General features: G+C 46.3%; 2 protein-coding genes across 2 annotated transcripts in view; one reads left to right on the top strand and one right to left on the bottom strand.

Moving 5' to 3' along the window:
• The window catches only part of EHD3 (EH domain containing 3), a 30,221-nt gene extending 8,772 nt beyond the window's left edge, over nt 1-21,449 (bottom strand). The window contains exons 1-3 of the mRNA XM_021537018.3: nt 20,934-21,449; nt 14,059-14,235; nt 9,243-9,340 (exon numbers count right to left, since the gene is read on the bottom strand). Of these exons, the coding sequence (XP_021392693.1) occupies nt 9,243-9,340; nt 14,059-14,235; nt 20,934-21,160 (502 nt within the window). The 5' untranslated portion in view covers nt 21,161-21,449. The remainder of the gene's footprint in view (nt 1-9,242; nt 9,341-14,058; nt 14,236-20,933) is intronic.
• Nucleotides 21,450-21,584: 135 nt separating this feature from the next.
• The window catches only part of CAPN14 (calpain 14), a 32,699-nt gene continuing 29,391 nt past the window's right edge, over nt 21,585-24,892 (top strand). Inside the window, exon 1 of the mRNA XM_085575868.1 lies at nt 21,585-22,001. The gene's annotated coding sequence lies outside the window, so the exon portion shown is untranslated. The remainder of the gene's footprint in view (nt 22,002-24,892) is intronic.

Below are 24,892 nucleotides of genomic sequence, written 5' to 3'. Positions count from 1 at the left end.
TGTTGTAGGGTGTTGCTAAGGGCTCTCACAAAAGCAGGCAGGCACAATCTCAGCTTTGGCAGTGTTTCAGGGATGGGTGAAGCTGTCCATGGAACTCAGCATGATTTTATTGTGAACTTAGACAGTGGCTGGGAAGCCAACTGCTTGCCAAAGCTGTGGCTGGGAAGCCAACTGCTTGCCAAAGCTGCATTAATGCAAAACCATTATTACAGGGATGTTCAGATAGAACTGTAAAGGGAAGAATTTGCTGTTCAGTAATTCCTGTCTGTTGTGCTTGCATCCTTGTTGAAAAATATGCTGCATATCTAAACATTCTCTAACATCACTGATGCAGCTTCTTTCACAACCTCCAGATAAGGTGAATGGAAAATTAATCCAAATCATACAGTAGTAGGAGGACAAGATGAACACGATAACAATTTTATTCCATCAGATGTTTTTTTCATGGGACAGGTTTCCTTCTGACAGCATGAAAAGGACTCAACAGACTTAACACAAAGCTGACAAGTCAGCAGGACTGTCAGTGGGTTCAGACTGCAGAGAAAATTATCATCTTGCAGACACCTTGCCACCTAGACTCCATAAGGCAGGCTGGCCTAATGAATTCTTGTCTGTGCAGCACTGGAATACCTGGCAGCATGCATTTCACCAAGATCTGTCAGGATTATGCAATTACATTCTGTCAAGTCAGATCAGGCATGATACAGTCTTTATGCTGACTGTGGGAAGATGGATGATACCTGACCCAGCACAAAATCTTCCTGGCTATAAGATTTTAAAGCCAAATCGAACCAGTAAGACGTGGGCATGCACTGGTTCAGCATTTCTCACCATGTAGCTACACTGGTTCTTGGTTTAGGTTTGTTTAGTTTGTTTGTGTTTGTTTAGTTTGTTTGTGCTATTTTTTTTTTACTGCTAGTAAGCATACTAGTGATTTCCTGTCTTGTGGAACCATAGCCAGAGGTCCTGTGGTAGTTGAGTTCAGGTGGGGTTGAATGGAAACAGTGAGAACTGCTTCCATTCAAGAAGTGCTGAAAACCCCAAAGCTGCTGCTCCGCACCAGATATTTCACAGCTTGCTGTTATTACTGCTGTAAACTGTGCTGCTGCTTTTAGCAATTTACTTCTTTCCTGCTGAATTTTAGTCATAGGAGCTTCCTTCTCAGACAGTCAGAGCCAGTCTCCTACTTGACAAATAGGGACACTGCCATAAAACTCTGCCTTACAGAGTGGCACAATCTGGTAAATCTTTCATTTCTAGATAACACCAGCTTTAGAAAGATGAGAAGGAAGCTCCCAGTGCCTGCCTAGAGAGGGAACAGCTCTGGGGAGATGAAAAGAAATGAAATGAATGCTGATTCCAGTGAGCTTATGACTTAAAATTCTTGTAACTGAGTAAGAGAGTTTTGAGGCTTAGTGTAAGTGGTCACAGCAATGTCCTGCCTGAAAGCCCTTCAGAGTCCAGGGAAGAAGATTTATGTCACTGCAAAACAAGCAGGCAGTCCACACTGGAGGGGGAAAATGTGCCAGGAGGGGCAGGTGTTACCCAAATGTGACAGATGGCTGTGAGCAAAGGAGAAGGAAGGTCACACCATGGTCAGAAGAAGAAAATGAGGGGAGGGTGGGGGAAGTTACACACCCCTTTGAGTGAGTGGGAAGCTGGGTTGGGTGGCTGTTATGGTGTCCTAGAGAGAGAAAGGTGCTGGTAAGAGTATCAGAGAGGAAACAGCTGGGACTGGGTGGAAGAGCAGTGATTTGAGCAAGTTCTCTCAAGGTGAGGAGCTGGTGGTGCCAGCAAGGAGAGGACAGAAGGGATGCTGGAAAGGAAGGGGTGGGTACTGGATACACCTCACTGCTGCTCGTCCTAAAACACTTTTGTAAGAAGTTGCCATACTCCTCTCTGGAAGTGGCTGTCTCCCAGGGGAATATAAAGAAATTCCTGTAATGCGTATCCGTGGGTGTGTTGGGAAGTACACAGAAAGCCTTTGGGATGAAAAGATTTCTTTGAATGTCACATGCCCTAATTTCTAGAGCAAGCCCCAGCTTGCCAATCACTTCTGCCTGTGCCTATACTCAAATAAATAATCTGTCCTGGAGTTGCTGATTCAGAGCACTGGGAGCTACATCCTCCTGCCAGTGCTCCACATTTCCTCCTCTTCCGTACCAAGAACTAATGGAAATATTAAATACGTTTTGGAGGCTTTAAGGTTTCCAAAGCAAAGGCAAAAGGACTGAAAGCACAGCAGGTCTCTGTTCTGAGCTAGCAACAACGCTAACATTTACATTAACCAGTACCTGGAGTGTCAGTCTGTGTGGCCTTTTGCTTTCATGTTGTTTACTGCAAGGGCTTCAGGGTGGGGAAGAGACTGGGAGCCTGATGGGGCTCTGGCTTTATATCACTCAAAAGTCAATGAAACCTCACCAGGCACATTCAAATCAGGTGGAGCAAAACTGAGAGCATTGTCCACAGCTAAGTTTCTCTATAAAAGCCTGTTTAACTCCTGTGTACACACAGACAAAACTTGTCCCATCTACACATTTTTATCTCTGCCACTTGTGGCAGATGGACCTGAGCATTACCTGGTACTTGGGCCAGTTCTGAAAACAGTTTATAGACAGATTTTAGGACCTCAGAAGGCACCTGAATACAGGCCAAGTTTTCCAGAGAAGTCAGTGCATAGCAGCGTTGATGTGTAGCTGAGATTCCAAGGAACTTTTTTTTTACTATAGCATCCAAACACAAACTGAATTCTCCGGTATACATACTTTAAATTTCAGGAGAAATCATATTTGAAAAGCTGGCCTGAAATGGCCACCAGTGACTGACAGCTCCCAGGGACCAGGAAACATATTCCTTCTCCATTGTTACTCAGGATGCTGAAAGAATGCATGATGGGCATAAATAATGCAAATTGATGAGATGCTAATGGCATGACCATCTTCCTTCAATGCAACAGATACTTAGAATATTTCTGGCGTGCACACTGCACAACAAATGGACAAGCTGCACAGCTGTTGTAAAATCCAGACTCATTTAGTAACACAAATTAAAGGCTTGCTGTATGTTAACAGGAACAGAAACAAGCACAGCCCTTTCTATCTCTGCAGCCATTTAATCTTGTTCTTTGGTGTTATTTTTTTTTGCTCATCTAGCTCTGGAACTGCAAAATATCTCAGTATTTCCAACCCTAATCATGGAGACAGTCCCTCTCCCCGCCCCCAGTACCAAACAAATAATGGTTTGGCTTTCTCAAACCCCAAATATAATCTTGACCTTTTGTCTGCATATTGCTTTCAGGTCAGAAGAGTTAGGCTCATGGCTTCACATATTTCTAGAAATAAAAATGAGAACTGTGCAGATTTTCTACTAATTTTTGTGCTGTTTTTGAGAGGAAGTGCAGAACAGCATGCCTGTAAGAGCTGAGCATTTCAGTGGAACAGTATGTGTTAAGTGAGACTGTGATAAAATCAGGGAGGTTGGCAGAGCAGCTGTAATGGAGGTGAACTGGAAAGTCAAAACTAACCAGTGCACTTTCACCCTCCCAGGCAGAGTGAAATACAGAATATAAGCAAACATCACCAGTGGGGAGTATTATAGCAAATATTTGAAATGCCTTCCTTTTAGGGTGGATGCCTTTAGTTTGTATCATGCTGTTGCTAGCACACATGATAAAGTTCCTCAGAAAAAATATTTTTTGTTACCATTGTACCCTAAACAGCATTGCACGAAGTGGGAGAACATCAATTCCCTTGGTGTTTGCTTTTCCCTTCCAAGCATGGCTGTTTGAGACACAGCCAGGCTGAGAGCTCTGCACTGCCCAAGACTGTTGCTATTAGCATTTTTCTTCTTGCTGTCAGACTGGTGAGTGATTAAATGTCCCTGGTGCTGAAGCTGCTGGTCATTTGGGAATTTTGCTTTCCCAGGAGAAGGGTGAGGCTGGTGGTTAGGGTTCTATCCCTTGGTTATGGGATGCTTAGGCTGTACTGAAGCCAGCAGAATGGAACTGAGTGGAAGGCTGGGAAAATACTGGAATAGTGCATACTGGAAAGAAAGCCAATGAGGAATGACACTGCCAGTCCTTACCTCCTGGCTAGGACCTTGTGGTCACTGCTAACACAGAAAAGCGACAAAGCAGCATACAGAGAGTAAATATGAAATAAGTATTCAGGATACATCCAGGAAGTACTACCCCAAAAGAGGGATCAAACACAGCAAGGTGTCACTGAACTTGGCAGACTTGAATCTCTGCTCAGGGCAGATGTAGGTTGAGACAGATGGGCAGCAGAGTGTGCAAGGCTCGGCCCCCAGAGATGGCACTGCCACTGAAGCGCACGAGTTCTTTTTGCTAGGTGGCTCCATTAGCAGGGCAGACTCACAGAGTGATGAATTATGAGGAAGTCCTCACTCCTGTCCTGAGTCTGCATGACCTGATCTGTGGTCCTCTCCTCTGGTCCTTGTTTATGTCAGTACAGTCATCCCCTCCTCATCTTCCCTCCCAGCAGGCTGGCCTGAGCTCATTATGTGACACCAGAACAGTGCTTTGTAAGTGGATGGCATTTGTATCATTATCAAATTGTCAAAGCAGACAAGACTGTGCTGTTTTGGTACAAACACCTCCCCCATGGGCATCTCTGCAGCCTCATGCTCCCCTAGAAACAATAAATAACAAAAAGGACACAGAACAAGGGGCAAGGCAATGAAATCATTAGTTCTTTAAATGTGGACATAGATTCATGTCTGTTAAAAAGATCAGAGGAGAAATGGCTGCCTTCCAGGCAAGGATAATACAGAAGCAGTGAAGGACAGGATGCTCTGGGCCAGGACATGCTGGAAACATTTCCCACAAAGCCTGTAAATGACACCTGTGCATCCTAGGGAGTCTGGCTACCACACCTATGACACTGTGGTGCCTACCACAAAGTAGTGCATGAGTCAGGAGCTCAGTAGGTCAAATCAGTACAGGCAGCTCCTTGGCTACACTTTTTACGAGGGCCTGAGAGCAGCAGCAGCTGCTGTGTCAGTGCTGGTAATGTCACTGCATGTCAAAGGGATGTGCACTTCAGCTATGACAGACTGGATCATCCTCAATTGTTTGATAGCTCTAAACCTGCAGCTCTGCTCTGGGAAGCTTCATGGGCTGCTCTGTGGGGGAAGGGGGCTCTTTATGGTCATGCAGTCCTGGAAGAGAGCCAGTGCAGAGCTTTGTTTCCTGGGGTTATACAGCATTCCTTGCAGCAAAGCTTGGTAGCCATTTGCAAAGCCCTGCTGATGGCTGTAGGAGGCTGAGTGCTGGTGCACTAACACCAGCACCCTTTGCTCGTGCACACACTGGCTGTGAAGGGACCGTCAGATCTGTCATCTTTAACAGCAACAAGGCAGTGAATTTAATTCACAGTTCAGACAAGTGAAATGCTTCAGAACCTGGACTTGGCCCCTGAATCAATCCTTTAAACCCTGTTCCTTTGCCCCTGCTCTTTGAAACATGGATGCAATAACAGGAACAGCTACTATTTTGAAATGCAGTGGTATAAGGTGGCTCTCATGGATTGCTAAGATTTGACAGCATGGTATTCTGCTAAGCTGACACTGTATAGATTAACTAATGCTCCTGACGTCTAATGGGGAGGGAGATGGACTTGTGATGTTCCCACTGAGAGGAATTTCCTATTTTTAGAAATGCTGCTGGTTCTCATGCGATGGGAAGGCTGGGAAAGCCTGCCACATCTTTTACATCTTTACTTTCCCCCTCAAATGTAGACAGAATGCTGCTTCACTATCTACTCTCTTCCCTGACACTGCATCCCAGGTACCCCAGTCTGAGGGTCTTAGAACCTACTACTAGCAATGGGGGTAAGAAAAGCATTCCTGTCCCAAGCAGTTAAGAAACTTCAAAGTCTCTGGGAAAACCTCTGTCAGACTCCCTCCGAAGTGAAATCTGAGCAGGCTGGGAAGGTATAGAAGGAGCAGAAGAATTTTGTTGTGTCAGCATTTTTCAGCTGTCTTGTTTTCTGCCTAGACCATGTTGCTGCTCTATCTGCCTCCAAAACCAACTTGCTCGCGAGGTCAGCTGGCTTGTAAGCTTGGTGGCAAAGGTGTTAACCTCACCACTTTTTCCTATTCCTCTTCCATGGGAGCTGGGAGGTGACTACTCCCTTTCAAACACCTCGAGATAAGCTCAAGCCATTGCCTGGCAGCAGCCCTTCCTAAACACAGGCAGCTCAGCACTCTTTGGACTCTTCCTGTAGACAGAAATTGCTAGAGTTGTCCCAGCCTCAACAAAGTCATATTGACCTAAACCAGATGAAGATCTTGTCCTGAATCTATTGCAAGGTCCTCTGACCTAGCCCACATGACCACTTCAGTCTGTCCCAGATGTAAATGGTGACAAAGCGAGGTCCCACTTACACTGGACTTTTAACTGTTGTGATTAGATCAGTTGACAGGTTGTGACAGCCCCCTTGTCTGGCTGGAGATACAGCAGAGCAAATTCCTGGGATGGCAGGATGGTCAGGAGATGGCTGTACTCCATCTGGAGTTGTCTCCTGGCAAAAGGGTCAAATGACCACACACTGTAGTCACAGGGCCAATGTGCCAATTTTCTGCCCTAAGTGCACTTAATTGTACTGGGGGCAGAGAAGCTGTCCAGGAAGAACCTGTTCCACATGCTGAGACAGGCTTCCACTTTTGCAAACATGTACAGCATGCAAAAATGTACAGAACTGGGACTCCCCTTTAACCTCCTCAGCTGTTTCCAAATGTTTGCAGAGGCATTACTGGCTTGGGTTAAAGTACACCAGTGACTTTTGCAACAGTGCACAGCTGTGCTATAAGCATGTTCTGACATTGCTGGCATGTATTAGAGTAGCTGCAGAAGTATAGAATTTTTAGATTAGAAAAGATCTTTAAGATCATTGAATCTAACTGTAAATCTAGCACTGGCCTCAGCCCATTGATCTGTCCCATCCATTCAGATCCCTCTACAGATTCCTCTGCAGAGCCTTCCCATCCTCCAGCACACCATCACTCCAGCCCAGAACGGTGTCATCTTCAGACTGGCTGAGGGTGCTCTCACTCCTCTTGTCCTGATCATTGATTAAGATATTAAACATGATTGGCCCCAGTGCTGAGCCCTGGGCAATGCCACTTGTGACTGGCTTCCAGCTGGATTTAATTCCTTTCACCACCACACCTGACCTGCCCATCTAGCCAGTTTTTCACCCAGGGAAGGGTGCACCCATCCAAGCCATGAGCAGCCAGTTTCTCTAGGAGAATGTGAGGGAAAACAGGGTCATAGGCTTTACTAAAGTTTAGGTAGGCAATATGCCCAGCCTTCCCCCACCCAGGAACTGGCTCACCTTGTCACAGCAGGAGATCAGGTTGGTCAAGCAGGACCTGCCTTTCACAAGCTTGTGTTGCCTGGCCTGATCCATGATGATGATCAGTTCCATGACCTTTGCCAGCCCCAAGGTAGAACTGACAGGATCTAGAATGGGGCACCAAGACCCACTGGAAAGCTGACAGAGAAATTTTTGCAGGAGCAGCAAGAAGTGCCAGTGTATTCTGCAGGAGGGTATTTTTAGTTCTGTAAACAGCTGAAAAGTAGGAAAATCTTGCAATACGTGTCAGCATTTGAATTGGTGAGGAGGTCTGGAAAAGGGACTTGAAATGTATCCATTTTGACTCACCTATACCTTCTTTTTATTTTTTTTTAATAACAAAAATATTTCCTCCTAAGCAAGTTTCTTTCACTGTGATAGTTTCATAGGAGAGAAGTGGTTGCTTTCAGTGGCATTTTTTGACTGGAAAATGGCTACACCACATAATATTTTTTTTTTTTATCTCCATAACACTTTCTGCTGAGGGGAGGAATGCTTGCACAACATATTTTTCAACCTTCTCATGAAGGCTGGCACACCTTGGAATTTCTGATTCCCTAGCAGTGCAGAGGCCCATCCTGAAAAAAGTTAATGTGAAGGGTTTTTTGTGAACTGTAGCTGTGCTTTATTGACACTTCTTTGCTAGCTAAGGTTCCTCTGGTGGAAAATCCCAGCATAACAAACAAGACCTGGCTCTGTGCGAGGTGGCTGCTTGACTAAAACAAAAAAGAATGTTTCCAAGAAAAATTTCAATGCAAAAATGTCATAGAACTTTGAAAGTAATGAGTCATCTGAAATCTTATGGGGCAGAACATGGAAATATGGCCTCAGCACTTTGGGGTGGAGCCTGTGCTGCTGAAACTCAACTGTGCACTGTTAATAGGCAGTGTGCATGAGAACTGATCTCAAACCTGAATGCTGAGATTTCTGCTCTTGGCTTTCTTCCAATGAAATGGTGCATAGCTCCCAGCTTTATCTAAGGAACCTTCCAGAAATGGAAGCTAGGCCACCATCAGCTTACAGACCAAGAAGGTGACCACAGAGGTTAGGTTTAAAGTATAAAGATGTTGCCCACTTCAGAAGGTGAGTCTGAGAGTGACCTCAGAAGTTCACTAAGAGACTCTATGCTATTCATCAGCTCCAGTTACAAGGGTCTGTAGTAACAGGACAAGGGGGAATGGTTTTAAACAGAAAAAGGATAGGCTTATATTGGATATTGAGGAGAAATTCTTTACTGTGAGGGTGGTGAGGCAGTGCCACAGCTTGTCCCAAAAAGTTGTGGATGCCCCATCCCTGGAAGTATTCAAGGCCAAGTTGCATATGGCTTTGAGCAACCTGGTTTAGTGGAAGGTGTGGGGGGGTTAAAACTAATGTCCCTTTAAACCCAAATTACGCTAGGATTTTGTGATTTCCAGATTCCTTACTGCAATGAGAAACTTGAGTGCCAGTGGTTCTTAAACCCAATCCAGTCCTACACTAGATTTAGGAAGCCTGGCCAGTGCAAGAAACCAGGTAAATTACAATGGAGACCTTGGCTATGGATCATCAGTAAGCCACTGAAAGCAACTGGTTCTGCAAAGCAGATAGTTATCACTTGACTCTGATAGAAATCTCTTCCGTGGGGAAATACTGGACTGTGACACAGGTACTGCTGACCTTGTCAGCAGCCCTCCCTGAAAACATCTGAATTCTCTGCAGAAGATTAACCATGACCCTTTGGTCTCCATTTGCAAAGAAATGCTGTAGCTCTGAAAGGCTCCTACCACTGCTTTTATCCACAGCTTGTCTAGTGTGAAGTGAAAATCATATAGAGTTCCTTTGGTTTTCATTCCTGTCATTTAGAAGAGAACTGAACTTGGGACTTACCTCTGCTAATTCTCTGCTTTTCTCCAGAAAGGATTCCTGGCGTATCAATGACGCTGATGCTCTCTAATACAGGGTTAGGTAGCTGGGCACAGACAAACCTGTTTAGAAAATAAATGTTTAAAAAAAAAAAAGCAAAACATAGTCGTGATGTGCTACACATCATAGGCAGCACGGGACATGTCAGACTCTGATCTCTCAAGTCTTCTGCTGGAGCTTAGAGCTACTGTTACTTAAAGAAATGAGAATGAAACTAGAACTAGACACTTTTCTCTGTTTTGCTGCCTTTGGAATATGGGTCTCAGTCATGACCTATGACAGACTTTTTATATGGGCCCCCAAGTTGTGAATTATGAAAATATTTGGGGTTTTGTTTATGTGCTGTTTAGATTTTAACAAGAAGTGGTATTTGTATTTCTTTGGTTAAGCGTTCCCCTGAAGAGTCCTGAACTCAAGTGAACTGAAATAATTTGCTTTAAAAAAAATCAGCAATTCTGTAGGACTTCTGTTCTCTTTCAAATCTGTTTTAAAAAGACAAGAAGTGTGCTATTATTGCACCACAGAAGTAGTAAAGCATAGGCATCATGAACTCTCAAGAGGTTGCTCAGTCTATCCTCTTGCCTCAAGGCAGGATCAGTCAGGTTATCTGTCTAAAGTGTTCTTCAAATCCATAAAAATGCAGACTCACCAACATTTGCTGTGAGTCTACTCCATTACTTAATAACCTTTACAGTAAATCCTCTTTTTTAATGTCTAATCTAAATTTCATATGCTATAATGCCTCTCAGTCACAAACACAAGTGAGCTGGAAAATTATTTATTTTTCCCCTCTTGCAACAATGCAGACAATTGTTGCCCTGCTGCCCTCAGTCTTTCCTCTATAGAAATCAGTTTGGTGGTTATTTATTTCTTTTTCCTATCTCTTCCAGTTCTCTCTAGCTGCCTTTCTAGCTATTTTCTAAATCCCTGAAGACCTTTGCAGCCTTCCTTTGGGTCCTCTCAAACTGCTCCGCATATTTCTTCTTCAGGCATGATGCTACAAGCTGACATATTCCAGCCATAGCCCTGCTAGTGGTGAGCACAGTAGATGGATTGCTTCTTATCTCTTAGACTTGACAGTTTGTTTATACATCTCAGTGACAAGTTTGCTTTTTTAACAGCAGTATGACACTGCTAGCTCACATTCACTTTGTAATTCACTGCTCCCCCCTCTGCAGGCCCATTTATGCAATTGCTGTTTAGCTAGTTGTTCCCCATCCTGTATCTATGCAAATCACTGCCTAAGAAGAGTCACTTGTGCTTTGTGGGCTGCAGCTCATCTATTTCAGTTGCTAGTAACAGCAAAGGACACTAAAAGCCTATCTGCTTCCGTAGCTCCTGGTAGCATTTCATGGATAGCCTTTTTGGGATGGCATTCCAGGCAGCTCTGAGTGTGTATGTGTGTGTGTACATATGCATATTAATAGGGTGGTGTGACATCCAGGCACAAAAAACATGTTACTGTGGGAGGAGGCAGAACCACAGAGGAGGGAGTGGCACAAGGACCACTCAGTGCAGTCAAGGCAGATGCAACCCTGCAATGATCTGATGAGTGTCTGGTTCTGCAGAAGCCCCTGCACCTCTGAATTCCTCCAGGCTGTGCCACAACCCAATTGCTCTATTAGTATGACTCCAAGAAGATTCTGATAAGAGTGAATGCTCATGGGGAAATGAGTGTCTCCTCCCCTAAGCTGTCAGCTATTTCAGACCACATGTTACAGTGGTCTGTAACATCCCCAGTTTGGCAGGTGACAACAGCGAGCATTTCCGTGTAATGTGTAACTTCATACCAAAGAGGGGGACTGGCTTGATTATCCTATTAAGTGCCAGGCACAGCAGCAGAGAACAAAAGGCTCAGGAGGTCATGTTATTCCCTTGTCCTGATAACCCAGGTTTGCTCTTCATTGTTACAGCCCTGAGTACTCCTTGTCCTGTAATATTAAATGGGGCAGGGGGATTTTCCACCAGTTTCTCTAGGAAAAGTACTCCACAGGAGATTTCAGATATAAGGTCAGAGGCCAGCATGAGTGAGTGCATTCTGGCTCTTTTGGCAGAGTTAAGGCTGCTGGCCTCCTGTTGTCCCAGAAGAACTGCAGGACCTCAGGGAGGCCGACCTAATTCTGTTTGGGGCCATATGAAGGGGAAAATGCTGCGCCAAACTAGAGTTTCACCACCTTTACAGTCAGAGCATAGGGCTGAAGGAACATGTTATCTACCTCTCCAGCTGTTCAAAATCAGGACTGACTCCACTTTAGCTTCCCAAAACAAACTGGGGATGGGGAAATTCTTGCAACAATGGGATACAGAACTAATGGGCAAGATTCCTGAATTTGCTCCAGGCCCTTGGTGCCAAACAAGTCTTCCTGATAACAAGGTGCAACTTCTCATCTCTCTGGAATCTTCTCAGAGGTGGGGGTTGGCCAGCAGAGTTGGAAAAAGGAAAACAAACCCTTCTCTCAATGCCTAGGAACAACCTGGGGCAAGAAGAGCAGACAAGAGACATGATTCTGCAGACCTGCTATCTTCATTTCAGCCCTGGGCAGCCCTATCTCCCAGGTATGGGCAGATGCTCCATCTCCTGGGAATGAAGGGAGGGAGGATACTGAGCAGCATAATTTGCTTGTCTCACAGCCAAATCCTGACTGTACCATTCTTCCTTTGCTTCCTGGAAAGCAGCAGATCCCAGTCTCTTCTGGGGAAGGAGTCCCAGCTAAGGGTGTATGCTCACTCCTGGAGCAGCAGGCTCTGCACCCCACAGGACACAGTGCTGTGGGCTGCCACCTCTCAGGCAAGACCAGACTGGCCTGTGTGAATGCTACTGCCTCATGCTGCTCTGTCCCTTTCCATAGATGCTCACAACATCTATGTTACCTTTAAGCATCCCCGGGCAAAGCAGACTTTCCTATGGTCACTCTTATCTCAGTTTAGAGGTGTGGCCCCTGCAGATTAGCTCCCTTCTGCAAATTTCTTGCTCACAGCCTCCTAGCTGAGGTCAGGGCCTAAGCATACATGTAGCAGCAGCAAGGTACATACAAGGCAGAGATAGCTCTGCTTGTCCCTCGCCCAGAAGCCAGGCCCACTGGAGAAGTAAGTGTGGGCAGCTTGATATGGTCCAGTGGGTGCACCAGGACTTACATCTGCTAAATTTCTGACTCCCTTCAGTGTGTTTAATTTCCTAATTAGCTGGGCATTGGCATCAGCATTTTCAGCATGTGATGTTCACACAGCTGAGCCAGTCCCTCTTAGCGTGTCTCCTCTGTCAGTTTAGAAATCATTACCCCCTCTTTTTTCATGTCAGCAAGAGAAAGATGTCATTAGCTGCTGTGCTTACTCCCTGTATTGCTAAAAGGACTGTACTTATGCTGCTGCTGAACCACTGCTGTGTCCCTCTGTCATGCTGCCTGCACAGGCTTGACTCTTTCCTCAGGAGAAGGAAGAGTAGAAGAAGCATAACAAGAGCACAGCATGATACAGTGAACTGGGTTAATGCATGCAGAGATCCCTTGCTTTATCAGAAGCAAATTGCATTCAGGACACATCCATCAGGCTAGTTCAGAAGTGTTTGCTTTTTTGCCCCCCATGCCTGGCCTAATGTTCCTTCTCTGCAGTGAACTGTCTGCTGTGAACAGCTGTGGCTGTTCTTGGATATCAGCTGAGCTGCTCTGAATTATGTCCTCTCTATCCATGATCTCTGCATTCCAGGCAAAAGACCTGTTATTCTTTTAAGACAAATTACTGTTCTGCCCTGGCATAGGGAGTGGGCAGTCACCTGACATAACTGTTGGTCAGGTGCAGGCGTTCTAGGCCCTATGCAACAACAAGAGTTTCTCAAAGTCTCTCTGGTGCAGGACCATGTTGATGTATTTGAATGATGCTCCTGTGCAGTGATCAGATACTGCTTCGGGTCACCCTGAGGTACTGTGAGGTTTTCTGTACAGCAGTGACTCCAGCTAGGTCCCTCTCCTGCCAGCAAGTTTCTCCCCATGCTTCTCTGCAGGCTCTTTCCCTGCCTCGCTGCAGCCTACACCAGCACTCCTGCGGTCAGTACTGACAGGAGATGCTGCACCCTCTGGATAGTCATTCTCTAAGCTTGGGAGATCAGATGGGAGCCAGAGCCCAGCCCACCTTTCCTGGCTGTTTGGCTGAGCAGCTGCCATGTTTCCAGTGTCTCCCACAGTGTAAGGGAAGGCATCGATGATGGGTGTAGTCAGTTTGCTGCCTTCTGTAGCACAGTTCGTGCTCATCTAGGATATGGGTGTGCGCTGCTGGCTTCCTGCGAGGCCTAGATCCAAAATCTCCCTATGGCTGGGCTGGGTCTAAGGGATGGAAAGGTTAAATTCCTCATGTCACAGAGCTGCTGTCCAAACACCCTGCTACTCTTTTTTACAGGAAACACATTAGAGCAGTCATCAATTTGCACATGAGGTTGTATGTATAAGGCATGGGAATGGAGAGTGCCTGGTTTTGATTACAAATGGAAGAAGCTAGAAATACTGAAGGGGGGGGAGGAGAACAACAAAGAATATATTTACCTCTGGTCTCCTTGTAGGGTAAGATTAGGCCATGATGTCATTTTTGTTTTGTCTGTTCAAGTAAAATGAAGGTTTGTCATTTATCAGCCCTTCAGCAACTGACTTATGTGCATCTGGAAGGACTGGACTGGCTTTGCATCAGCCATGGGGATGGGAGAAAAGAAGTGTCTTATCCCTTTGCATTACTTGCTGTGCTGTTCATTAGGTTCTAACTTCACTCTGCAGAACAAGAGTTCTTGAGTACTGACCTGTTCAAAAAGGCATTGCCAAAGGCGTTGAGTTTCCTGAATGGTTTTTTGGGATCCACCACCAACGCGTTTCCAGGAACGATGCCTTCCACATCTCCTTGCATAACAGCTATAAAGGAGTCAGTTGTAGGCTCTGGTCCAATCCTCATCCCTGGGAAATCCTGCTCCAGCAGGTACCTGTAAGTGAAAAAAACAGGGTGTGGGCATGAGACTTGAACTGCTAAGTACTAAATGAGTTGTACTGCAGATTGCAGTGCAATTATGAAGCTTAAGAGCATGGATCCTTCAGAGACTATTTTTAGCACTGTCACTCAATTGTTTGATAAATGTCTTGGTAGCTTTTCTACTTAGGACCTCAACATTGAAAGCTCATTTAAGGTGGATTAAGAAATTAAGACCATTATAGCTGCTGGGAAGATATTCTCATAGTGTTGCATCATTTTGTGTACTTCAATCCTCAAGACACTTGGAGCAGACTTAGCACAGTAAAAAACAGAAGTTCACTGCAATCACAGAGTTAATCCTACTACACGCTACTGTTAAACCACTACAATCCTGAAACCCTACTGGCTCTTGGTGCCAATATCAATTATTTTGCTGCTGCTCATTTCAACAGACTCAAACAACTAATGTGCTTAGCCATCAGTCCAGATCAGTTGCTTAAATGCCAACTTCCCTTGCACTTGACTGAAGTCTGAGTCTCTATCCTTGTGTGCTTCTGAAATGCAGCCACAGGCCTGCATTACAAACTGCTCAAGCATATTGAGCACTACACACATGGGTGGGGGAGTATATTCCAAGCTATATATCAAGCTAGATAGCACACTAAGTACAGCATCCCTTATTATTTCCTGAAGGTAGTTTGGCAAATTTCAGGGAAAGACAGTCACCCATGGGGTTTTAGGGCTTTGAATAGGACCATGGCACCATATCCCAACTGACCCTGCCAAATTCAGGGTGAGTCAATGGTGTGTGCATGGGACAGTTCCCTTTGTCTCACAAAGGTGCCAAATGCCACCACTGAAGCCAGGCCTGTGTGTGTGGGTGCAGAAAACCACCTGCTGATGCTATGCCGAAAACTAAGACCATTATGTCCACGTGGCTTGCAAAAAGAAGCTAGAACTGGTCCAGCCCTCAGTATGAGATGGTGTCAGAGTGACAAATAATAAGCTCTAGCTAGTTACAGGAATAAAATGACTACCGGACTATGGAAGTCAGTATAATAATGTATTGCTTGTTGCCAGAGGATAGCTGGCACTCCCTCTCCCATTGCTTTGACCTAATCCTCAGTAGGTAGAAAGATTATTTCAGCATTGCTGTCATGTTAAAACTAGATTATGGGGATGTGGAAAAGGAAATAAGAGAAGGACTGGAGATTTTTTTCATGATTGAGACTGGTAAGTCTAAGCATCAGAATTGGTTCACTCAGGTGAGTCTCAGTGAGGGAAGTCCCTGTGGTCAGAGACTATAGGACCATTGGCATGAAGGCTTTTTAGGGGTTCTTGCTTTCACTGTCATTTTAACACAGGTAAGCACTATCTAGTGTTTTAAGGATCAACAAAAAAAATTGTGCAGGCTATTTATTGATACCATGTCAGCAAATGGGTCTTCAGTTCCCAAAAAGCAAGGCCAAATCAACTAGATTGAGAGGTAAAACAACCAAATGTATACCCAGGACAAACCACTGATACTTATCTGGCTTGGTACACACTCATACTGCATCAATAATACCTCCACAAATGACATATCCATAATTCCCTTAGGAGATAACCATACCTCCTTTACTGGTATATTATCATGTATTTTCTTGTATCTTTTGTCCAAAATGATTTCCAAGTCCCGTGCTCTCCAGAAGGCCACCAGAAGTGACTCTTCTTAATTGCAGAACACTGAGATGTAACAGCAGCTGTTGAGCAGCTCCTAAAAGACCTGAAATAATCCAGGAAGAGAGCAGCCCTCTGACCTCCTATACTAGGGTGGATAGATCCTATTTAATGAAAGCTTATGAAGGGTTTTCTCAAACTTTCCTATAGAAGTGGGTCATTGCTTGAGAAAAGCAGACTGCAAGTAGTGCTGGTGTGTGCCATCTCTCTGGCAGGTGATCACAACACCCCTTCCTGGCAGCCACAGCAACTCCTCTCTAGCTTGAAGCACCTTAGAACAAGGAGGGGTTACTTCTCTCCCACCAAGGGCTCTGTAAATTATCACCTGAATGTTCTTGGTTCAATTCCCTGGGAAGCTCTTTACAATGCTCAACTATTTGCTAGGTTAGAAGCCACTTGGTCAGACTTTGGAAACTAAGCCTGTGCCTCCTAGATGGCAATTCACTAGTCCCTGATGGACGCTGCTGTCAGGCCAGTGACTTTATATAGATGAAAATTCACTGAATCCATAGAAATAAATATTTGCATTCACCCCACGCTAATACTAGAGAGAAAAGAAATAGGCAGTGTTAACAACTGTCAAATGTAACAAGTGAAGGGCTTTTGAGAAAGGCCCCCTACTCCTGATGTTAGGTTGCAGCCTTGCTGTAATAACCACCTTTTTTATTTTTTAGAGGCTTGAAATGCACGTGTAATATGACAATTTTTGAGCAGGAGTAAAAATTAGTTGAGGGGGGGAATTGTTTTTATTTATAGGTAAAGCTTCCCAGAAAAACTAACCAAAAGTCCTGCGTGGAATAGCAACTCCTTCAGACAGACTGTTTCAAAAAATTTTATCACCGCTCCACTCAGCTAATGTCTCAAAGCATTTCTGTGTTTATTTCATGTTTAAGACTTAAAAAACCACAAAACAAAAAAATCTCAACAAAAGAACAAAAGAAGTAACTACACACCAATGTTATTGCCTTATGTGCAACAAGTGGTAGGAAACCAGAGGGATGAAGATTTGTACTGCTCACTATCACACCACCTATTTTAAGTCAGGCCTCTCTGGGAAATTCGGGTGCATTGTGCAGCAGGGTATCAGCAGCATAAGAATCTCATTGTGCAAAGGACAAATACAAGGGTTTTATTGACACTGCCTGATGGGGGGAAGGCACTTCTGCTCAGCAGTGGCACAGCCTGCCCTGGCTACCAAAGGCAAGCTAGACAACACATGCAGTTGTCACATTTGTGGGGATTTCTGGGAGAGAAAAGCAAACAACAGCTGTGGAAAACACCAACCACCAGTAAGCAATTTTCTCTGCCAGTGCTGCATGCCTTAAGCTGAGCTGCTGAACACCTTCAAAGGTCAGGGGGAGTGACTCCCAGCAGGTAAGGGAAGTCTGCAGAGTACTCCAGGCAGGAGACAATAGGTTTTATATGACCAATCTGCTTTTTAGAGAAATGTCTGGAGTCGGTATGTGGCTGGAAGCATCATGCTGTTTGCCTATTTCAGGCCTGTTCCTGGGAAGGGCCAGGGTAGGAAAGCTGTGCTAGTGCCTGTCCTGCTTGGGGTCGCCTCTCCCAAGTGGATTTGGAGATGGGTAAGGAGAGGCCGGGCTCCCTGGGCAGGAGTGCCGCAGGATGTGGGGGAAGGGGCTGCCTACCCGTGATGAGTCATGCAGGAGCCCTGCAGGATGCCGCTGAGTGTGGCAGCAGAGGTGATGCTGAGCGGAACGGGAAGAAGGGCAGAGCAGGAGGAAATGGTGACAACTGCCTCATGCAGGCACAGATGAAAGGTTCAGGGCCACACAGGGAGGTCACACCAGAGCTCTGCGTGTAGCCTGTGACAAACAGTGTGGAGAGGCCAGGACGTGCAAATGATTAGCTGTAGGAGGAAGGGGTGGCTACACCAGAAAAGCAAGCTATGTTGACAGTTAGTGGGGCTCTAGTAGGCTTGTTTATTTTATTAACAGGATGGCTGGACTTGAGCCAGGATTATTTTTAGAAATTACCAAAGAACCTAAGTTAATTAGGAGAGTAATGTTCTGTCCTGTACTCCCACCCTCTTACAGGAAACATAAAAAGCAATAACGTTATAAAGCCAGGCTCTAGTGAGATCCTGCAGTGGCTGTCACATATTCCCAGGTAGAGGTGTTGCCTTGCCCTAACCAGCACTGACTTTCAGCCCCTAACTCTGTGGAAAAGCATCAGCCAAATGTATGCTGAGGAGAGAAATGGGAGTGAGCACAAAGAGATGATACGGCAGGAAGCAGGAATGGAAAAGCTGCATTAGCAATGCTACACCTTTCACATAGCACAGAAAGGCTCAGTTCTGTGTCCCTGCAAGGAGAAGAGGGAACAGCCTGGTTCCACTGAAAACAAGCTATGCTCTGGTCTCGCTTCACTGGCTTGGACCCACACAACTCACCTCCCTCTTCCCTGGCTCAACCTCTAGGAATGGTTCTCACTGCTGACCTTGACTGGTTTTTTTGCCAGCAGCTCCTGATGAGAGAACAGCCTCACTCCAAGATGCTGCAGCTTAGGTGCTTCAGAGACTTGCATTTCTTCCTTGATTCACCTCAGACCCCCCAAAACAAGGAAAGCGGTCTGGAAGACAGACACTCCTTAGGTAGGTGACTAAGGGTAATTTTTTTTTTTTTTCCTCCCAGTAAGGTGTCCTGGGGTCCAGGTAAGCCAGGACTGAGTTCATTCCACATGACTGTTTAGTGGCATTAAGTCATTTCCCTAAATTGCATGGCAGTACAAGCAGGATGCAATTTAAGAGTGGAATTGGTACATAAGGATAACCCTAATTATCCCCCATTCTGACAAAGCTGTGGACAGAATGTCCAGAGGCTGTTTCTTGCTTCACTGTACTGCTAAGACATAATGGTTGTCAACCCTCCCACTTCTTCCCCCCAGCCCCCTCTAACTCCTCCCTGCTCTCCACTTTAGCTCCCACTTGCCTTCCCACAATAACTAATGGATGCTAATCTGGTGCTTATCCCAGCTCTTTAATGAGCAGTGCCTGCAAGCTCACACTGGAAGCCTGTCACGAGCAAGAGGTTTTCTGGCCTTTTTCTGGGAACACACTGGAGTAACAGACTCTCACACTTCTACAGTTAGAGACCCTGGGGTTCTACCAAAGATCTCAACTTTCACCTTCTTAGGCACTATTTTAAACAGAAGACTCTGCCTTTCTGGAAGGCCCATTTGGCACCCCAGTGAAGCAGAAGCTGCCAAAGCTCCTGGTCACTTTTGCTTGACCATCATCCCTGTAGGCTCATCCTAGTCCTGTGCCTGGAGGAAACTAGGAGAAGAGGACAGAAGGATGATTGAAAAGCAGTTGTCAGAGACTCAGATCCACTTGCTGGCAGCAATAAGCTTGTTGCTGCCATTCCACATGAGCAAAGACTCAATCTTCTTTTGCCTGTAACGTGCTCTAGGCACCCAAACTTTCTGCAAAAGGAGCTGTGGCTTACACAAGAAGGACTTCACTGAACAGAGAGGGGCAAAGGCAGGAAGTCTCTGCTAGCAGCCTGCAGGTGAGACTGCAGGGAAACACTGATGCTGACAGTCCAGAGGAAAGAATTAAAAGGAGATGCTTTTGTTAGACAGCCTTATCAGGAATGCAGCAATTCCTTGTGTTCAGGCTCTGAGTGCCTGTGACCCAGAGGATAGAAAAAGCTTTCCAAACAGGTTTGGTACTATATCACAGAACAAAGATCTGAGGTGGAACCAGCCCTTTCTGCTATCCTCTCTATTTTTGGGAATAGTGACTCCCTTTGCAAACATGTGCAAAATGCTTTTTTGAGTCTTTTGCAACCCTTCACCATCCACCTGACCTGCCTTTTAATTCTTAAACTTTGTTTGCCAGGTACATGCCAAGGTAACACAAATGCATTCTGTTCTTGGCTCCTGACCAGGAAATTTAGCAGCAGGAATATTACAGCACATAAAAAAAAAAAGCCCCTGCATTTCTCAAGGTCGTTCCTTTAGAGGTACAGTCAATTTGATTCACCTCTCTACTCTCTGCAGTTCCCTCCTTCACCAAGAAATACTGGTAGAACAAAGGGCTGACTGCCTGTGGCTCGCGTCCAGATTTACACTGGGGTAATTCCACAGATTTCAACACAGCCACACCAGAAAAAGGCTGGAATTTAACGCTTAGCTTATGAATCACATAGGAAACACGGACAGCGCAGCTTCAGCTATGATCCCAAGGGAAAGGCTGCTGCAAATTGAACTAGCAGCATGGCTGAACAGAGATCCCTGCAACGAAGTCCAGCGGAAAAGTTTAACCCTGTCTGTGACAGTTTCACATCATCGAAATGAAAGAGCTGCTGGCAGCTGCTCTTTCTTTACAGTTCGAAAGGAACTTGCTGCTCCCTGCATCTCGGCCGAGCAGGACACAGTTAAAACAGGGCTCTCCTTCTGGAGCCCTGAAGAGGGGCAGGTCTCCCTGCACTCACGCTTCTCTAAGTGGGTTCTGAGTGTCGTCTCTGGGACAGCGCAGAAAAACACAGACACAGGCAAGCCTGTAACAGCGACGACTGCAAACCGAAGCATCCCCTTTAAAGCTGCCTCAGAAGCTACAGCAAATTGAAAAGAATCGCTATTACAAGGGTCAAGCCGGGCAGCGCAGGCACGGAATGCCCCGCGCGAGGCTTCCCAAAGCCTTTGCACTTTGAACGGCCAGGAGGGCCCCAGTGACTCACATCTCCGCACTCCTGCCCCGCTGCACTCCTTAGCCCTGCCCTGGGCTACTTCTTGCCACGTCGGTGTTTCATGGGACATCTTGCACCACCCTGTGCTTGCGAAGGGATGCTCTGCGTTTGAGTAGAGGTGACTTTTCAATGAAAAGCCTTTGAGGGGACGCGAAGGGGGCAACAGAAGGGGGATCAAGCCATAGCACAGGCAGCAGAGACACGTTCTGCCCCACCCCAGTGCCCGGACGCCGAGGGTGCAGGCATGCCTGGGAGGGGGCAGCAGGCACCGCGATTTTACCTGATGAAGGTGGTCTTCCCAGTGGAGTACTGCCCCACGAGGAGCACCATGGGCTTGTTGTCGAAGTCGGCATCCTCCAGGGCGGGCGAGTGGAACTCGTGGAACTTGTAGTGTTCTTCCAGCGGCAGCAGCTTGGTCTTGTAAAGCTTCTTCAGGCCGTCGCTGACCGTCTGGAACACCTCCGGGTCCTTCCGCCGACGGTCGTCGGTGCCCAGCCAGCTGAACATCTTGTGGCCTCCTGACGCCAGCTCCGCGACCACCACCGGGGCTGGGCTGGGCTGGGCTGGGCTGGCTGCGAGCGCGGGCTAGCCGCGCATCCCCCTCAGGCCGGGCGGGCCTCACTCCGCTCCGGCGCCCACCCGCAAGGGCCGTCCGCCCTCACGCCACCTGCGCCGGCGATTTCAGCCCGAAAGCGGTCCCCGCGGGAGGCTGAAGGAGCGGCTAGTCCGCGTAGCCCTGGCCCAGCGGCACCGGCGGGCGCCGCCTCCCTTCACGCCGCCGGCTCCCGGCGTGGGCATGGCGCGGAGGCCCGGCCCTCAGGAAAGGGGCGGGCGCCGGAAGCTGGCCGTTCCTGGCAGGCGCCGCCCGTTCTCCCCGGCGGGTGAAGCCGCGCCGGGCGCCGCCATGTTGGACAGCGGGGAGGGGCCGCGCCCCGCTGCGCCCCCTGTCGGCCGTTGAAGGGAGTTTCAGCCCGGCCGCCATTTTATTTCCTTCCTCGCCTCGAAATAGCCCTTAAATAGAGCTTATTTTCTTTCTCTTCGGAATAGACCTTAAAACATCTACTGAAATGAACCGTGCGAATGCAAATCTGAGAGGGAGCCGGCTGCTTCTGAGCACTGTCAGCCTCATTTGGGTCTGCAGCCTATCACAGAACGGGTCAGGTTGGAAGAGACCATCCTGTGGTGGTCCGACCTCCCTGCTCAAGCGCGGCCATCCCAGAGCGCATGGCGCAAGATTGCGGTAAAATGGTTGAGGAATACTTCAGTGAGGGACAGTCTGCAGCCCTTTTGGGCAGTATGTTTCATGTGTGGTCATCAGCACAATAAAGAAGTTCTTCCTCATACTCGGGTAGAATTTCCTGTGCATCAGTTTCTACCTGTTGCCTCTTGTCTTATTGCTTGGCACGCTAAGAAGAGCCTGGCTCTATTGCCTTGACAGCCCACTTTAGATATCTACACACCTTGATGAGGTGTGCTCAGTTGCCTCTTGGACTATTCTTTCCCCAGCCTGGTGATTGGGCTGCACTACTGCCCCTCACTTTGTGGGGCTCACAGCTCTGGCTGTGCCTGGAGGAATTCTCCACCTAAGCAGATGAGATGGGCAAATTATCTACTGTCCCAAATTCTTTATTCCTCTAGTAATGGGGGATGGCAGGACAGCTGCATAGGTTTTCCAGGAGTAGCCTGAGGATCAGCATGTCCCTGGGGCTGGCCATCAGCTCGGCTGCCAGCCTCTCCTCATCTCCATTGCACAGCTGGGATAAAGCAGGAATTTTTCTCCTAAAATATCTCTTAAAGGCTTTTTCACTTCAGTCCATCCCACGGGTCTGAAAAATGTGGCAAGAGGCAGTTTTGGAATCAGTCCTGCTGTGTGGCAGTTCCTGCCCTTTCCCAGCCATTAGCAGCCAGGAGGAGCCCAGACCTTGCATAAGCAGAGGCAATTCTACATTAAAACTTGTTTTTTTTCCTCCCCACAGTAGGGGGGTCATATGGGGGCTGTGTGGTCCTGTGTGCCTGAACAATGGTCCAGGTCCATTTCTATGCCTTCTACTGTAGGAGAAGACACTTTCCTCGTTCCCATTGTGTGATCCTAGGCACTCATACACTCTCTGGCATGGCCTGACCTAGGAGGTGCAAGCCATTGCAGGGACCAGTTTTCTTTTTCTGGAAGAACATAGCAGGCTGACTGTATTTTCTGAAGATCAGACTTTTCTGCTTTCTTGCCAATGCCTAGAGCTGAAAGTGGAACTGATGTTTTGAAACCTCCTTAAGACCGATTTCCCTCATTTCTTTAGTTTTATAAATAGAGGCTTTTGGCTTTAAGAATTTGATTACTCCTTTCCAGTGAAAACTCCTGAAAATGAAAGGCCCCATAGAATCCAACATGTTTTGGCAAGAATTACTCATTTTGTAGGGAAAAAATCACTTTCATCTTCTAGATAGTTCTGCCATTTATGGGCTGTGTTCCTCTGATGGCGCTCTGGCATTTCTACAGCTATATATGGAGTCTCTTTGGTGCTTGCTTGTATTATCCTCAGAGCTGAGTAAAGGCCAGGCCAGGAAGCCTTTGATTGTAAATCTCCCCAGGCCACCTTGGTGCCCTTCCTGAATGCAGAAAATGGGGAGCAAAGCAAGTTTTCTGTTGTGCTGACTGCCACAGGTATGGCACAAGACCAATTGTTCCTCGTTTACAAGGTGAGGATATTAATCATTAAACTTCATAAGTCATAAATATGCATATCTGATGGATAAATGGCCAAAAAAAGGAGAAAAATTCTTTGCCTTGGCTGAAGAGCCCCTTTTCTGTGGATTCATTATCTCCAGGGCAGATCACCACGGAACTTGACAGTCTTTATAGACTTTTCTGTAGGTATCTCACAAACATTACACATTTTTGTTTATTTTTCAGTCTGTTTTCTTAGCCATTTGAGACTGACTTCCTCAACAGCTATCTTTACCTTGAGGTACAGAGCTTGCCAAAAACAAAAGGAAGTAAAATTAAGAAAGGAAATTTACAGTGTAATTAGGTTTTTCTTTCTGCCAGAATCAAACTGAAAGTTTTGATCTCCTTCTGTTCTTTATTCCTTTTAATTTCTTAAACAGAGGTGTTTTAATGGATGGTTTTCTATTGGATAGATTGGTCTTATGGTGCAATCTTTAGTAAGTGGAGGGTTTTTTTAGTAATTTACATTTTTAAACTGTAGAAACTCTCCCTTGAGTGCGCTGCACAGAAGCCACTCTACTGCAGTGCTCTGAACATATCTCTGTCTGATATTGGTGGGGATCTGCTACAGTCCTCTACTATAGAATTTGTCTTTATCTTTAAGATATTATAGATTTAACTTTTAGTTCTGTAATTTCTCAGTCGTGTTCCTGCTTTTGGTAACGGGCTTGCAGTCACTTAGCTGGATGCTTACCTTGACCAGGAGAGAGAGGCTTGCTGGGAAAGCTTCACTTCCACTTTGATGAAAGTCAGTGAGGCTGAACTAAGTCATGTAGTATTTGCACACAAAATGAAACCTGGGGTTTTGGGAGCAAGACACAATGTTTTAAAACTGAAACTTGTGAAATGGTGACAAATGTGTTTGCTTATCTGCAGCCTTAGGTTGGACAGGTTTACTTCCTAGAAAAGATCATCTGAGGATGGGATATTGAAGTCACAGAATCTGAAAAGATGTGGTGACTCAGACAGTTTCAAGAAGCTTGTGGGAGCAGTGTAGTTCAGTAAAATTAACTTCCTGCCAGTGCAGTTACTGCCACTGTTTGTCTATTACCAAGTGTGAAACCTGAGGAGACGGTGTCAAAAGTTCAGGTGCTGATGGGTTCAACAGGGAATAACCAGGGTTGTGGGAAAGGAAAGAAGGGAGAGGAAGGAGCAGCAGCCCCCCAAAATTAACCCAAATATACTAATTTGATAAGTAAGGGAGGGAGAGTTTCCTCTGGTTCAGCTGGATCAAAATTCTCAACTGCCTGCTGGTGCCATATGGCCTGTGTTGTCTCCAGCATAGTCTGTTCCTTTCCTCGCTCATTGCTTTGTCTTTGCAACTCAGAATGCTTCTGCCCTCACTGCTCCTTCGTATTCCTCTGAAATATTTTCCATTACCTTTCTCCTACCATTTTTTGGGTGTCTTGCTACACCCACACATGCACATACACATACACATAGTGTTTTTTCTACCCTCCCTATACTGCTCTTAGCCCCTCATTGCCTGAGATGGAACGAGGTGCTGATACCCAGAA

This window comes from Lonchura striata, chromosome 3 (genome assembly GCF_050655825.1).
Source record: "Lonchura striata isolate lonStrDom1 chromosome 3, ASM5065582v1, whole genome shotgun sequence".
Taxonomy (NCBI): domain Eukaryota; kingdom Metazoa; phylum Chordata; class Aves; order Passeriformes; family Estrildidae; genus Lonchura; species Lonchura striata.
Note: the sequence above shows the minus strand (reverse complement) of the source record. Positions and strands in the feature narration are given on the sequence as shown.